The 16284-nt window shown below is 43.5% G+C and overlaps 1 protein-coding gene across 12 annotated transcripts in view; it reads right to left on the bottom strand.

Moving 5' to 3' along the window:
- The window catches only part of KCNMA1 (potassium calcium-activated channel subfamily M alpha 1), a 755994-nt gene that overhangs the window by 359792 nt on the left and 379918 nt on the right, over window positions 1-16284 (bottom strand). For all 12 annotated transcript variants that reach the window (XM_015147202.3, XM_015147203.3, XM_077944845.1 and 9 more), the window contains 1 exon segment: window positions 13036-13097. In XM_015147202.3, coding sequence (XP_015002688.1) covers window positions 13036-13097 — 62 coding nt within the window.

The raw sequence follows: 16284 nt of genomic DNA, 5'->3' as shown, positions 1-16284 counted from the left end.
AAGAAATCTAAAGGAAGCTGGGAATTCAGATGAGATGAATTCTCCTTGTGCTGAAGCTCCTCTTCTGTTTTCTGTTAAACTGGTCTGAAGACTGATTGGATGAGCCCATAGAGATCCCTGGCAACTCTCTACACTCACCCCTTGTACAGAAGTGGCAGCTGTTTGCATCTGTTTGGGCTCCCAGTGGTCCTTAGTTCCTGGTGCAACAGCAGTGGGTCTCAGGTGGAATGATTTTGGCTGGAGATTGTTTGCATTCTGGAATCACTGCCTAAGGAGGAATTTGCCCTCTACAAACAAGTGCTAACCCACAATACATAAGAGAAGCAAATCAAAGAGCTATTAGGCTTGGCCTAATAGACACATCTTGTCTTACCTACCCCTTTTAGTGTGGCCTGGTATTGGAGGAAGAGCTAGGAAGCCTAGGGCCTCCCTCCCAGAGTTTCCTTAGCATCACCTGACATTGTTGAGATTTCGAATGCATTGCAGGTTAAGGGGCACTTGATCAAGAAGGGAAAACACTGCAGAGACGTTCACTTAGACATGTTTTGTATGTCATGAGGGGAAAAGTTCCCAGTCAACCTCGGCTTAACCTTTGGGTTTGAAGATGGCCCTCTGTCAGTCATGTGATCTTCATGGCAGAAGAAACAGCAATGAATGAGCAGATGAATCCATCTTAAAAGAACAGAAATCCTTAGTTTGGGTTTTATGGACCAACTTTCGGGTACTTGGTAGGCAAAATTTTTGTAGCTTTCATCCAATTCCCAAATGGGTGTTTGACCTATAAAAGAACCAGCACCAGTCTACATGGTAATATACATACATTGCCTTCTATAATTTTACTTGGTGTAGCTGCCAAATCTTACTCATTCATGCTTACTCCAAGCATAAGCACATGTGTGCACACAGAAACACAGCCGCCAAATGCACCCTCCTCGTCTACTCCTCAGCCTCACCTTGTACCTGATAACAGATTGTGCTCAAAGGCACTGGAAGACCACATGGCTGCCTGGAGCACGTTTCAATTATTAACGCTGCTCTTTAGAAGCCTTGCCTTATTATTTCTATTCATGCGATTATGAAGAGGGCAAACTCCTTAATGCACTCCTCTGCCACTTCCTCCCGCTGCTAGAGGAAAAGCACATGCTAGGTAGAGTCATCTAATAGCATCCACGTTATTTTCACCTCTGTACACTGTCCCTGCAGTTCTCTCTAGGGCCTCAAGATCAATTGTATCTCAAACTGGGCCATGGGTTCATTTTCTGCATTTTCTGGCATGGAGTGAGGGTAGGGGGTGTGTGGAAATGCCAGTTCTCAAATTACAAGATGGCAGGTCTCTGTATGGGTGTGATTAGCAACATGAAATAGGTATCCTTGTTAAGGACAACTGCCTTCAGTAGATTCCAACAGCGGAGGTCCTGGAGCCCTACCTACAGTTTCTTCCTGAGAGTGTCCTGACAGGTGAAAGGTAGTGTGAGTATCTTCCATGAGGAAAACAGACTGATGAGGCAGCTCTACTGAAACGGCAGTTGATATTAATGGGGCCATCTGTTTCCTACTTTGAAAATATCTGAGCTGTAGGCTCAGATGCTACCTATCACTAACTGCCATTTAAAAGGCTAAGGCATGAAAAAGGGTAAGGACAGTGATGAAGTTGTAGCCTAGACTTGGGACCATGTCTCGGGGAAACAGTCTAGGTATGCCTCCGATTTTGTTTTGGAAGGGACCGTACCGTAAGAATTTCATCAGTAAATATTAAATACAATGCTCAGCAAATTGTGAACTTTAGGGTTCGTGAAAACTACAGCCAGGATTTATCCATGTCAACCTGTATCTTATACCCACATATGCTAGAAACTAAATCAAGTTTCTTATAACGTGCCCATTTAGCTAAGTGAGTCAGAGGATAGTTTCCAATAATTACTAACACTTATACACTTAGTATAATCAACTCTTCTTTGGTCAAGTTAATATCCTGGCAGAACAGACAGATTTGGGCCTCTCTTCTTATAAAAAAAAGAATCTGACAATTTAAGGGGCATATGTTCACTTCCATTTATGTCCTGGAAAATACGCCCTGTGACTTAGCAACCGTGTTTTAAAAGCTCTTGCAGTTCTTAAACAAACAGAGTGTATGTTTATGAGGTTCTAACGACGTTATTTTCAGAGATGATGTAGAGCTAGTGATATGTAGCTCTGGGGCTTACAGTAAGTTGTGGATGATTTATTGGTGTGGCATACAGTATTTGCCTCGAGAAAAGTGGAAATTTAACTAAGCAGTGTTTGAAAATGTGTTAGATGGCAAAAAAACCCGGGGCACCCTGAGACCAAAGGCTTCCCATCTTAGACAGAGAGGGGGTCCTTTCTGGGAGATGGAGGAGCACGGGTTAAGAACGCTTTCTGGCACTCAGGGAGCACAGCCAATTCAAGACCAGAAAGACAGACAGTTTAGAATAGAGGCTGAAAACAGGAGGCCCAAATCGGGCCTGCAGAGGTGTTTTGCTTGGACTGCAAGTACTTTAAGAGTTTTGGATTTGAGGCCAATATTTTAAAATTGGAGATTCAACATAAAATCCAGTATTCTCTCTCCTCTTTGAAATACAGGAAGATCTGGCCGCAAGAGCGTGCATTTCTTCATAGGAACAATCAGCTGGACCTGGGAAGCCCCTTTAGGTGAGGCTTTAGCTCTCATCGCAGTCCTCACCAGATCCGCCTCACTCATTTCCAATGTCTGCCCTTCCCTGTCCAGCTGAATTTACAAACTTCTGATGAAGAAAATGTTATTTTGTACTGTCGCGCTCTCAGCGAACAGATCTCTTAAGCCAGTAAGACTCATTGTCAGATAAAAGAATGAAAAAGGCACATGGTTTTCCAAAACATGGGAGAGAAGCAAGATTATTAAGTTGTCTTAATATTTTTGTTGTATGCATTGTTTTGAATGCTGGGTTGCCAAAGTTCATATTCCCCAAAGCCAAGTTATCAGACAGGGCTTAAAATAAAATGCTTATTTTTATTTTCTCATTCGAAACAATTAGACCACATCGAAGGGGTGTAGTGTAAGGCGACTGTCTCTGAGTACGTTTTCTTATCTATGAAAATTTCCAGAAGGATCGAGCTGTCAGAAAGGGAGAAATAGAGTCAATTTCTCCAGCAGGGAGTGCGGGCACAGTGCCTGAGGCCACTGTACTTATGGGATACAAAAAAGTCTAAATTTTAACTTCTTTAAAATCAGAAAAAAATAAATATAATAATCATAAATGACAAATAATAATAACGAACCCAGGCTGGGCACAGTGGCTTATGCCTGCAATCCCAACACTTTGGGAGGCTGAGGTGGGAGGATTACTTGAGCACAGGAGCTTGAAATCAGTCTGGGCAACACAGTGAGACCCCATCTCTACAATAATATTTTTTTAATTAGCTGGGCATGATGGTGCCCACCTGTAGTCCCAGCTACTCTGAAAGCTGAAGCAAGAAGATTACTTGAGCCCTGGAGGCAGAGGTTGTTGTGAGCCATGATTACGCCACTGCACTCCAGTCTGGGCAAGAGTGAGACCCTGTCTCAAAAAAAAAAAAAAAACAAATTAGCCAGCCATGGTGGTGCATTCCTGTAATCCCAACTACTCAGGAGGCTGAGACTGAAGGATCACTTGAGCCAAAGAAGTCAAGGTTACAGTGAGCTATGATCATGTCAGTACATTTCAGCCTAGGTGACACAGTGAGACTGTGTCTCTAAAAATAATAATAACAATAATAAATCCAGCCTGGATTATATTCATTCTTATATCAATGCCGCTGCAAAATACAATATTTAATATTCTTATGGAAGAATTGGCTCAATAAGGCCAACGTGCCTAGAGCCCATGGAAATCACAGCATGGAGTGGCAAATGCTGGTCTTCAGACCAACATCCATGTCCACGCTGCGGCCTGTTTGCGAGTAGCACAAGCTCATTTTACTGCCGACTCTCCTCCCCATCATACCCCTGTGATGCTCTGTATGTGGCAAGTTCATAACAAGGCCCCTGTAAAGCACATCGCACACTGACCTCAGTTTCAAAAAGATGGAGTGGATGCCATTCAGACACTTCTGGAAATTTCCAAATAAAAATTTCCGAGAGTTTTAATCATCTACCATTGGACAACCGGTATTACTGCCACTGGATAGAGTCTGCTTCTCTGATTATTTTATGCCATCCCTGAAGCATTCTCAATCCCTAATCTCAGTGGCTGATTTTAAGGCAAGGTTTTGCTTGACTTAGCGTACACCAAAAATCACAAAGCCCAAGTACAGGCCATAATGAGAGTCTCCTCCTGTGGACTCCTAGAGTTGGGGGCAGACTGAGTTTTCTGTCTATTCAACTCAAAATCTCCCCTAGAGCCAAAACATGTTATAGCATCCAGCTATCTTTTCAACCCCTCAACCTTCAGTACTTACTGTGTGCAATGCTCGTATTAGTCATTGATATATTGCTTAGTGATGCCTTACTTGTTCCTGTTTTGCTATCTTATTTTTCCTGTGTATATGGCTGGACTTCCTGCCCCTTTTAAAAATATGTATAATTTAAAAGATATAGCATTATACATAAGTACTCAAAATTCCCCAGTGCCTAGCAAAATGCCTTATACACAGTTTGTACTCAGTGGAGAGCTATTATCTGATTGGTACCTTTAAGGCCACAGGTACACAGACAGCTCTCAGTCTCATCTCTGCTACTGTGATGAGCCTGGTGGCCAATTCCCCCATGCTCTGCTTCTCCACTTAATTTTTAGGCAGGACATGATTGTTTCCTACACACAAACGCACACACACACTCTTTCTCTCTCTCTCTTCTCCCAAATTCTATGAACAAAGACACATGCATCAAAAAGTCCCAAGGGCATTGTTGCTTTGAGAGTTCTATTTTTAAGCCACAAATGACTCATCACCAACCAGGGTCTACCCAAAACTACCTGTGTCAGGCTGTCAGGTCAAGACAAGGGGTAAAAGACAAGAAAAAGGTCACATCTCCTCCAGCCCATGAACCCCATGATAAAGCTGTAAAAGCTGCCACCACTCCACACACCACACCCCACCCCTGCCACAGTTGTGTTAGGCACAAGCACTGCCCTTGTGTTTGGATTAAACTGTTCTGAGCTATAACATTTTGCTCCAGCTGGCTCCTATCCTGATCTCTCAGCAGTCTCTGAATGCGTGTCAACCTGTGACTACAGGGAGAGGCCCGGTGCCATGTGACAGGGAGGAGATGCAGCCCTCTTGTGGTATACACTCAGGCTTGTTGTAGAGGTCAGAAGTAACTAGTGGGTCTGAAAGGGAATGCATTTCTTCATTTGCCCTGAAACAATTATTCTTTTAAAAAGAATAAGGGAGGGCTAAGAAAGTGCCAGATTGTCCAAAGCATTCTTTTTAAGTTCTGGAGAATGGCGAGAAGGGAAGAAATAATTCATTCTAATTTTGGAAGGCAAAGTAGATAGGGATGTATAGACATAGATATTAGATAGTGTTTCCACAGGGGAAACAAATGAGCAACTAGACAAAATGTCCTCAAAAGTTATGCATAACAAATTCCAAACAGGCCAAAACAATGTGTTCAGCTCTTCAATGTGTTCAGCCCTGAGTTACCCTTCCACAGTGGAGCTGAACTCTTAACTCTTACCCATCCCCACCTCCATGCTGAAATAGTACAGAAAAAGAGGGAGATAGTGGGGAGGGAGAGAGAGAGATTAGTAGGAGGGTCATAAAATCAAGGAATTCAAGGCATCTTACCAATGAGGATGAAATAAACTAATCCCATGCAGCCACCTGACTGGATTTTATATTTTCCACCTGGGATTATCTTTGTTCTTTCCCATGGCCCTGAAGTTTCCCCCATGACAAGGGCCTGGAGGTCCAGAATTCGCGTAAAAAGACAATATATGCTTTGCTATTCAATGAGTAGGTTATCATGTCTTTGTTCATTTTTGTATTTAGTAGAAATAACCCAGGAGATCAAGTAGAAAAGGACAGAGAAGAACTCTGTCTTCCAGCTCCAGCTCTGCCCCTGGCTGGTCAGATGACCTTGAGGAGGTCCCTCACCCTCATTCCTCAGGAAAGGATGCTGAGGCACAGGGAACGGTGGCACCAGTTGGGATCCAATGCCTCTTTCACTCTAATACTATATTCTACAGTTGTCTTTTGTGGCAGACCTGAAAGGTTCAGCTCAGTCCTCCCGCCCTTTCCTAGCATAGTCCCTGATTTGCCCAGTGAAATGTCAAAGATAAGCAGTTCCCTTAATGCTTCTAGATGCCATTGCCTACGATGCCTAGGTTCTACCTGTGCAACGAGCAATAAGCAAGGAAGACAAGATTTCCTCACCAATGTGGAAGGGAGAAGGAGGAAGGGCGCTAATGCTTTCAACTTTGACGTAAATAAAACCAATCTGTTTGACAACCAAAGAACAGATCCTGTCCCCCGAATCTGCCCATATGGAGACAAGGACATATATAGAAGTTGACTGTTCCTTGGCATACTCTCTACCTGTCTTCTCTACCAGGCATTCACTCGGTTCATGAACAAATGGCAATGTGGAAGGTTGGAAGACTGAGTTAGAGTTACTCTCGTATCAGAGCACCAAGTGTTGCTATTAAAGGCTAAATTCTGAAGGGGGACAAGGACTTCCCATTGGAGTTATTTACAGCCTCTTTGCCCTGAAGGCATCTTGTCTTCTACCATCCCTCAGTGGGCTCGGCTCCTCCACCATCTGACATTCCATTCTTTCAACAGCTGCTGGCTCTCCTGTTGTGTTCCCTTCACAGATGTGCAGTGCCGTTCTGAACATCCTGCCCTTGAACTTTCCCTACCCATAATTTTCCAAACCAAAGCCTAGCAATAAAAATGTCAGTGAGGGATGGAGAAAATTGGGGGGAGTATTTTAAAAGGGAAAAAAACAGGGAGACGCTTTGCACACACAGTGATTTGTGTTGACTTCTTCAACAAAGGTTAAATGTATGCCGTGACTTCTCAAAAAGGGCACGAAGGCAGAGAGCTGGATCTAATTTTCCAGAACACTACCTAGAAAGGCTGTGCTCCATAAAGGAACTGGTTACAGAGTAAGCTGGTGAGCTTCTTTCTCTATGTCATGGGCTGCCCACCTGGTCACGCTGCAGGATGAGGTGCACTAAAGGGGATAGTGAAAGCTGGAATGCATAGTCCTTTACAGTTTAAAATGCACTGTCATGAATGGGATGGGATCTGTGCTGGCCTCACAGCTCTTGCAGGCGCCTGTCTTGGGGCTGAGCACAGGAGAGGCAGTGGGTCTGCACCTGTGCCTAGTCAGTTTGAACAAGGCTGGAGAAGGAAGCCAGATACTTTATGTCATTTCAAAGAACTCCATCCTATGTGGCTTCTGTTCTTTGGGGCCAAATTTTCCTGAAGTCCATTAGTTTGATAATGCCAACTCTCTAGGCATATAGATATAGCACAACATAATGCAAAACTATAACCAATCAACTAATTCTGTAACTCTTTAAAAGAGACAAAAATGTATCTCATGGGGAAACAGCATTTCTCATATCTATTTCACTATGCCAAATCACAGGGACAGACTAGGTAAGGCTAGGAAGGCCAAAGAGTCTTTCTACTTGGAAAGACACTCCTAGGTGGTAGAAACTCATGAGGAACAATCAACTCTCCTCGTTCTTTGTTCATTTGATCCTATTCCATTGCAAAATGCTGCCACTCCACTGAGATAACAGAGAAGTCGGTCGCATTATGCCATTATTAGGAAGGACTGAATCAAGGCCCAAACAGACATCAGACGGCACCTGATCCAGGGCAGTGTCTTACGTGGAAGACCTGTGATAGGAGCCTCCTACGTACCCACAACTGCACACTTGGTTCTCAGGGTGAGAAATGGAGAAAGGGAGAACAAAAGAGAAAACAAGACCAATGCATTGGCAGGATGAGGTGAGGCAACTTCCCTTTCTTGCAACATCTCATTAAACCCCATCAGTTACTTCCACAATCTGGAAATTTACTTCTTAACACTTAGAAGAGAGATGGCTTTAGAATGAGCCGTGCTGGAATCTAATCCTGGTTCTACTGCTTACTAGCTACATGGCTTGGGCTATGTCTGCAGCTTCAGCCTCCTCATCTGTAAAGTGGGAATAGTAATACCTACCCTAAGAAGTTGTTAGGGGAATTCAATGAGGTTGTATGTGCTATTTTTGGTAAAGTGCCTTGCTCTGTAGCTCACAGACAGCACATAATCAGTGAACGTTAGTTCCCTCCAACAACTTGCCCTCGCTTCCCTTTTGAAAGAGAATTTCTAGGCCAAGGGATGAGAGGCCAGGCTATGTGAAGACTGGAGTGAGAGAAACTACTGGGCGACTAACCAGTTCTGCTAAAGCTCTGGGCATCCCCAATACATCAACGGTGCCAGTTTTATTTTCAGAGACTATGAAAACAATCTGGTCAATTTCTATCACAATCTTAAAGATAGTTTTCCTTAACCATAAGCAATTTTACTGCCTGGAAAATACACAGCATTGTCACATTTGAAGGTGTTTCAAACTAATAAATGAAGACAAAATGAATAAATGGGTGAGTGGATGCAAAAGTAAAATTTTAAAAGACTGGGGAGAAGCCATTTTCCAAATGTAACCCCACTGTTGCCTTGGCAATTGGGCCCTTGGGTGAGATGCTCTACAAAATTTGTGCTGCTGTTCCCTCCTCCTTCCTAACGTCTATATCCCCAAAACAGCAGTGCTGATACCAGAAGCCAAGAGCAAAGACTGGCAAAATCAGCAAGCGCCCCCATTGTGTGCCGGCCATTTTGGAGCAGATAAAGTCATTAAGGAAAAATTTCACAACGTATAACCTTTCAGCTTTACTCCGTGAACAGCAGGTAGCTTCCCTTTCAGAGACAAGAGCCTGCATTGAAGTCACCAGTGAGCAGGACTTGACCTTCATTTTCAGTATACGCAGCATTAAATATTCATAATCCACGTAACCGTAGCATAAGAAGTAGCAGCGTTTAAACATGAATCAAAGGAATAAATATCTTCACACATGTGAGTCATCCTTTCCCAGAATGCCCCTGGTAAAAATGCAAATACCCAGAGCTCTGGGCCTCTGTCTCTTCCAACTTTCTTTTGAAATTCTGAAAGCAACAGAGACTGCTGCATTATGCAATCCATGAATCTCGCTCTCATGCTGACACTGGTGGGTCTTTGTTTTTTTTCCCTTATCTGTTAGATAAGAATTGCTGTTCTTGTGTCAAAGGGAGGAAATAGACAAGGACGGAAGCAGCAACGGTGACATTAGCACCCACAGGATGTCTGCAGGCACTCTTGACTTGGTTGTACAATTTCTAAAAAATCTTTGCTTCACAAGGATCAGAATGTGTGGGAGGACAGGGTCGGCGTAGGTGGCAGGAGACATCAGAATTAGGAGCTAAAGTGACATGTGACATAAATTGGGCAGGAGTCCTTTTAAAAAGAATGAAAAAGAAAGGGAGCTTTTTGTACACAATCCACCTTGTATGGCTAATTGGAGCTTTGGGGAGATGGTGTGTGGAGGGCTCAATGCTTGTCTGTGCTTGTTAAGGCACTAACGTGATGTCTGACCAAAGACTTGGTCCAGAGACATCTTCGTCTGCTTGGGTGTTTCTAGAGAGTCTACTGCTGGGATTATAAAGCACAATTTTAATAAGGTTTAATGTAATTATCTTTGTTTTCAATTCCAGGAGCTCTGAGGACAATCTGTCTTAGCTAGATAGTAATCACTTGAGGCTACACAAATGAGTCTTCCCTCACAATCACTCTAGGATCATTAAGACCAGACCCAAAGAAAACGCCCTATGCTGGCATCTGTCTTTGCCTAATGGCCAAAAATGAAAGTTGTGCAGCTGTCTTTGGAAGTGACTTATCCATCACCTCTGGATAGTAAAAAGAGCTTTGAAAGGTTAAAAAGATCATAAACCCACCAATGATGACATTTCTCTGAGCTGTATTACTCATCTGCTAATGCACAGAAGTAAAATATAACCACCTAGCCTGCTTGTCCACTTGCACAACTGGAGCTGACCTGCCTTGAGACATAGCTGGTCCAGCAGACCACGGGAGCCTGTTTTATACATTAATCGGCATTCCTCGCACTTTTCAAAGGGCTGGGTGCAGAGAGCCTGGAATCTTAGAGAGCCTGGAATCTCAAACTTGTGCTACAGGACAGTCCTCAGCATTCTGTAGGAGAGGGGCAGCTCTGGCTAAAATTCACCGAGACAAGCCATTTCACTCACGTCTGTTGGTTTAGATTCACTTGTGGGAAAGCCTATAGACCATCCCCTAGTTTATTTATCTGAAGGGTGTAAATACTAACTACAATTCATCTGGAGAATTCTGGGTGCTTTTTTTCCAGGGTGAAGATTTAATATAACTTCCACGAGAAGTTTAAAGCTGTCTTTCCAAAATATCCAGATGGCCAGCCAAACCACGAATGTGTAAAACTGGTAACAGTTTTGAATGAAAGGCATGGATTTTAAGAATGTACATTCTACTTTCTCACTTTATTTCCATTTGCATCCTATATGTGGATAGAATTTCATTTTTTTTCTCATTCACTAAGCTCGATTATAGTTTTTTAATAGGTTTCACTGTGTTTTATTCTTGGAAATCTATGGACTTATCATAGAGATGGCTTTAGAGATTCTACACTAATTCTCCCCCAAACTTAAACTGAGCTTGCTTGCTGTCTTTCCCAAGGAAGATGGAAAACTCCCTTGTGCTGAATCCACTGATTCGGCCTGCCACCGGACAGAATCTTCAAATATGGTCTCAGAACCAAATGAAGTCATGAAAATGAAAAGTTTCTATATAAATAACCAGTAAGTCTTCTTATAAACAAAGCCTTGCTATGCCAAACCACATAGTTTAGCAACAGAGATGCCGGGATGAGGCTAGGACAGTCCTCAGGCAGAATGGGAATAGCCTTGTTTCTAACCTTATCGGCATTTTTGCCAGGAAAAGGTGAGGACAGGACTGAAGTTCCATCCTTGGGACAGACTATTTGCAAGTTCATAAAAGAAACCGGAAGCAGACAGGCCTCCCAGTGCTGTCTTCCCCAAGGCCTAGAAGGATCATAATTAAAGCCAAAGGACATTGAGATGGTGTAGGACATTAGGGGAAGAGGGTATGCATTGGGGAATTTCATTCCTCTTCATCTTCTCACATGGAAATGGAGAACACCAGGATCCACAGAACAAAAGACTGCCTCACAGTAGACTGTAAAAAAAGACACAATCCAAATCCATCTAAAGAGCATTTTATTTCTGAAAAATACAGAGGGACAAAAGGTTAAAAAAAAAAAAAAACGAAAAGGGAAGGAAGGTGCTGGCTGAGGCATCTGGGCCTCTAACCCATCAACACACTCACCTCCACATTAGGGTTTTCTCTCTCTGGGGCACACAAGCTACAAGCCCAAACCTCTTTCCTGAGTCTCAGCATGGAAGTTGGCAGGGTCTACACCCCACGACACGTGAGAACACCCCTGGAGAGAGATTGGAGAAATAAGACCAGGGGCTTTAGAGGATCTTCAGTTCAATACAAATAGGGTCCAGAATCATTAAGAGTAAATATTAAAAAGGGGGCTTACCTTCAATGACATGCCAATGGGAGTCTTCCAAACTTAAACAAGCTCTTCTCTTTCTTGGCTCGGGAGAGTTGATGGAGGGAGCATGTGGAATCTTGTCTCCCGACAGCATTGAAAGGACTCTCCATCTGAGATGGGTGAGGGCAGCCCAGCCTCGCACATGGGGATGGGCTGAAGGCCCTCTGATAGGCTTAGACTTGGCTGATTCCCAGAGACAGGTTATTAAAGGAGATATTTTCTTTATTTTCCCTGACTGACATTTTGGCCTCTGCACCCAAATGCACAAAATCCTTGGCCGGCGACCAGATGGCTCTGAGAAATTCTGAGTTTAGCTGTGCATGAAATTACCACCATCCCAAGCCACAGGAAAGGAGCACTAAGCTCAGAATTCAGGCACATCAGAGTCTGAGCCAACAGGCACACCAGGGAGGTTTCCTAGTATCAAAGTCTAGTAGCCAACCATACCAGAGATAGAGTTAAAGTTCAAAACACTCACACAGTGGACAATAAGGGCAACAAGCTCAAGGCCACTGTCACCAGAGTGGCCAAGTTCACGCCACAACAGAAAATGAGTTAGACTCCAGCTCGTTTCCCTGATGCTGTCAACTTCATGATTGCAATGGTATAGGTGGAACAAATTATTTCCTCAGGATTGGCACCTGCAGGAATCAGGGCAGAACTGGCTGCAACGTTGCAGTTCTAGTCTGTGCCCTCTTCATCCTTCTGCAAGGTCTTTATCGTCTGTCACCCAGGCTCACCCTGGAGCACCAGTCCATTCAGCTGGCACCCAAGGAGTCTGCATGAGTGTCTACTCTAGACGTCCTCAAATGGTCACGGGCCTCCACCTCTGGGGGTCATCATGAACTCCTCCATCCATCTCCTTACCTTCACAAGTCAAGAAGCACCAGCATGCAATGCTTCAGCTGAATACCCGGTTGGCTGGTGAAAGGATAGCACCATGATTTCTAAGCTGACCTCCAGTAAGATCAAAGCATTGGAAACCCAACTGAGAAAAGGATCCTACAACCATGGCAAAAATGGCTCAGACCCTCATCTGTGGGAAACTGTCACCCTCCCAGAAGTTGCAAATTCCCATCAAGTCATCTTACCCACTTGACATCTTCAATGCAAATACATCATCAAGAAACAGCTCTTTAAAAATAAGTAATACCCAGCAAGAAGACTCGACCTCAGATACCTCACCCTCCTATGCCAGCATACTTAAAGTAGCCTTCCTTCTCAGAACTTTCTTTCCTGTTTAGAAAATCAGCACAGTGTAGCCCTAGCTTCCTCCAAAATCTTCTGCACTTAGAAGGTCTGGCAAAGGTTGGTGTTAAGGTAAATAAATGGATCAACATAAAAGCTTATGATTTTTTATGAAACAAGGGCAAGAAAATATATTTGAATACTCACTTTGACGAATCTATGAAGTATATTACAAGTGCACCGATGCTGAGAGCAAAGACTAAGACAACCTGCAAAAGAAGAGGAAAATGCCATCACTTCAGAGTTGGACCTCAGGATGTTTGGGTTTTTTGACACATGCAGAAGCAGCTTTGAAATATGGTGCCCATTGCTCTCGGTGACCTGCTTGGAAATCTCACCCCCATCCCCAGCCCCCCATTACTGCCTCACGGTTGGCTCCTCATATGGCAATGAGCAGCAACCTCGCTCCTTGCCAATAGGGGTCAGGGTAGCCTTTTATATCTCAGGGCACTGGGTTTTTATCTGGCCCTGTTATCTCAAAGTTCAGCTTCTATGCAATTGAAGTTGATAAACTTCAGTGGGAAAAGAGCAGGTGAAAATTTAAGGTGACACAATTTTTCATATTATATGTAGTCTAGGATCTGCAGGAACTCCAATAGAGGAATGTCAACTTTAACAGCTTCATTGAGGCATAATTTACATACCACAATATTCGCCCATTTAAAAAGTACAATTCATCAATGACTTTAGTAAATCTACTAAGTTATGCAACCATCACTGTAATCCAGTTTCAGAACACTTTCATTATCCCAGGAAGATCCCTCATGCCTGTTAAATCAATCCCCTTTCCCATCGCCGAGCCCCAGACCACATTAATCTACTTTCTGTCTCTACACAAGAGATACCAATTTGAAGAGCACAAATTTGCTCGTACAAATGTCCACGTGTGTATGTGTGTACATACATAAAGATATATTCACTGCATGTATGATCTATATGATTATAACACTTCTGAAATACTTAGGAAAACAGTTTAGGTTCAGGAAGTCAATTAGGCCATCCATTAGGCCAGTTATGTGACAATTCTTGTCCTACTTTACACTTTTCACTCAAAATTAATCTCCATGGATGGAAGACAGTTTTGGCATCTCCTTCAGTGGATACCTGTCATGCTAAGGTCCATCGAATGAATATGTAGCAGATTAGGCTGACACCGACACTTCTGTCCTCACTACACATCCTACTTTCTTTAATCTTTCACAGAGGAGACTATTAATGCAAATAAAGCATAGTGAGAAATAAAGAAGATGCTTTCAGCCAACAATTAAGCCTGAGAACAAAAAGTAAGCACCACCATTACACACAATGCCTGGCTGCTAGGTCAACCTTTCAGGTATGCTAATACTCTGAAGAGACTGCAGGTTGAAGAGCATTGGAAGTCAGTCTCCTCAGTGTCCACCTATTGACATCTCTCAGGCCTTGGCTGGTGGGTAGAGAGGAATCCCAATTTATGTAAAGACTAAGTATGATCAAGCTGTGTGTGTGTGTTTGTGCCTGTGTATGAGAGACAGAATCTATCTCTCTTACACACACACACGCACACACACACACACCTGTATTTTGTATGTGTGCCAGAGCGGCTGACAGAAAATGAAGTCTGCATGAGACACTCATTTAAAGCATTGCAAAACTCCATGGAGCTCCTGGGGCAGAATGGTGGCTTGCACAGTCCAGAAAATGACCATTAAAAACAAATGGACACTGTAAAATGAATATGCAGTTTCATAGCAACTGATAAAATCTCCATATAAAGGGAGGTGCTAAAACAATACACCACTGAGGTTTATTTCATTCGGCCATTTTTTTAAAAAAACTAAAACATGCTCCAATTGAATGCTGCAGTCTATCAGTAATTATCATCTGCCCAGCACTAATCCCTCTTAGCTGCCTCACCTCAGCCCCTCCCTTCACACACATTCATTCATATGTTCCTTTCAAAGGTACACACAAAAACAAGCAAACAAAAACATGAGCAGGCCTCCGATTTTTCCTCTATTATCTAAAGAAGGCAGCAAAACAAAGAGCTTAAGATTAATTTTGATCTGTGCTGCTATTTCTGAGGCATAAGCAGTTAGATCCTGGCCCTGACCTCATTCTCAAAAAGCTGCAAAGAGAAGGGGTGTGGCCAGAACCCAGGAGAAGGGCCTCTTCTCCATTCATAAACAGCTGATTTAAGACTAATCCCTGTCCATTTGGCTCCCTATGTGTGTATCTGTGAATGCTGAGCATCTGTCAGAGCTGGCTATATAGGCCTAGGCCACCCAAAGCCACTGTTGCAGAAAAGGATAGGAAACAAGTCCTTGCAAATGGCCTCTACATCATTCTGTAAGGAACTCGAAATCTAAGACCCCTGCAATGGCAATGTTGTCACAGCATCCAGATGTCCAACATAGCTGATACTAACTTGCTCCAGCTGCCTCCACTTGCAGTCGGTGATGGGGACTAATGCGTTCCTTATTTAAGCAAACAAGCCAGTGACAGGAGGAAGGCAGGAATCTTGCTGCCCTCTGAAGATGAAAACTCAAATATCAGCATCTCTCTGATAGAGTAAGAGGGGGAAGAAATCCAGGAGGGAAATGAACTCCACAGCTCCCTGGCCCTGAAGATTCTGTTGAATGGATATGCGCTTGGGTCCACGTGTTCAGCTGGAAAGCCTCCTCGCAGTGAGATACAGGATAGGCAAAATGCCCCAAGATGTACCATAAAATGCTCCCTGGGGAGATGCTGTGCTTCCCAGTATTAAGGTAACTCTGCATGTAGTCTTGAAACTTGCTAAATGCCTCTTTATCATGTCAGGCTCGATCACATTGTCAGCCCAGATCCAGGTGCTGCAGAAAACACATCAACACTTTGGATGTGGCCATGAAAATAGAATCCCCATCAGAGACTTGTCTTCTCTAGGCCCCTAGCAAAGCCACCTTAGAAGTGTCAGTTTAGTCTCTCTTTCTCTATCTGTCTAACAAATCCCCATTGTCTGAGAACTCCAAGTTTGAAAACACAAAATGATTACATTTTAGTGTACATGGTAATGGTAATATTATAAAGCACCCCAAACAGTCATCTAAGTATTTAAGATATGCTATACATAAGGCCCAAGAATAACAGAAGATGGAAGGCCACTTGGAGTCATGAAATATACTCTTTCCTTTTTAGACAGAGTCTCGTTCTGTCGCCCAGGCTGGAGTGCAGTGGCGCAATCTCAATTCACTGCAACCTCTGCCTCCCAGGTTCAAGCAATTATCTTGCCTCAGCACCTCCCGAGCAGCTGGGACTACAGGCGCCTGCCACCATACCCAGCTAATTTTTTTGTATTTTTAGTAGAGAGGGGGTTTCACCATGTTGGCCAGGCTGGTCTCAAACTCCTGACCTCAAGTGAGCCACCTGCCTCGGCTTCCC

Source organism: Macaca mulatta, chromosome 9, assembly GCF_049350105.2.
Source record: "Macaca mulatta isolate MMU2019108-1 chromosome 9, T2T-MMU8v2.0, whole genome shotgun sequence".
NCBI classification, from domain to species: Eukaryota; Metazoa; Chordata; class Mammalia; order Primates; family Cercopithecidae; genus Macaca; species Macaca mulatta.
This window is presented reverse-complemented; position numbering and strand designations above follow the sequence as displayed.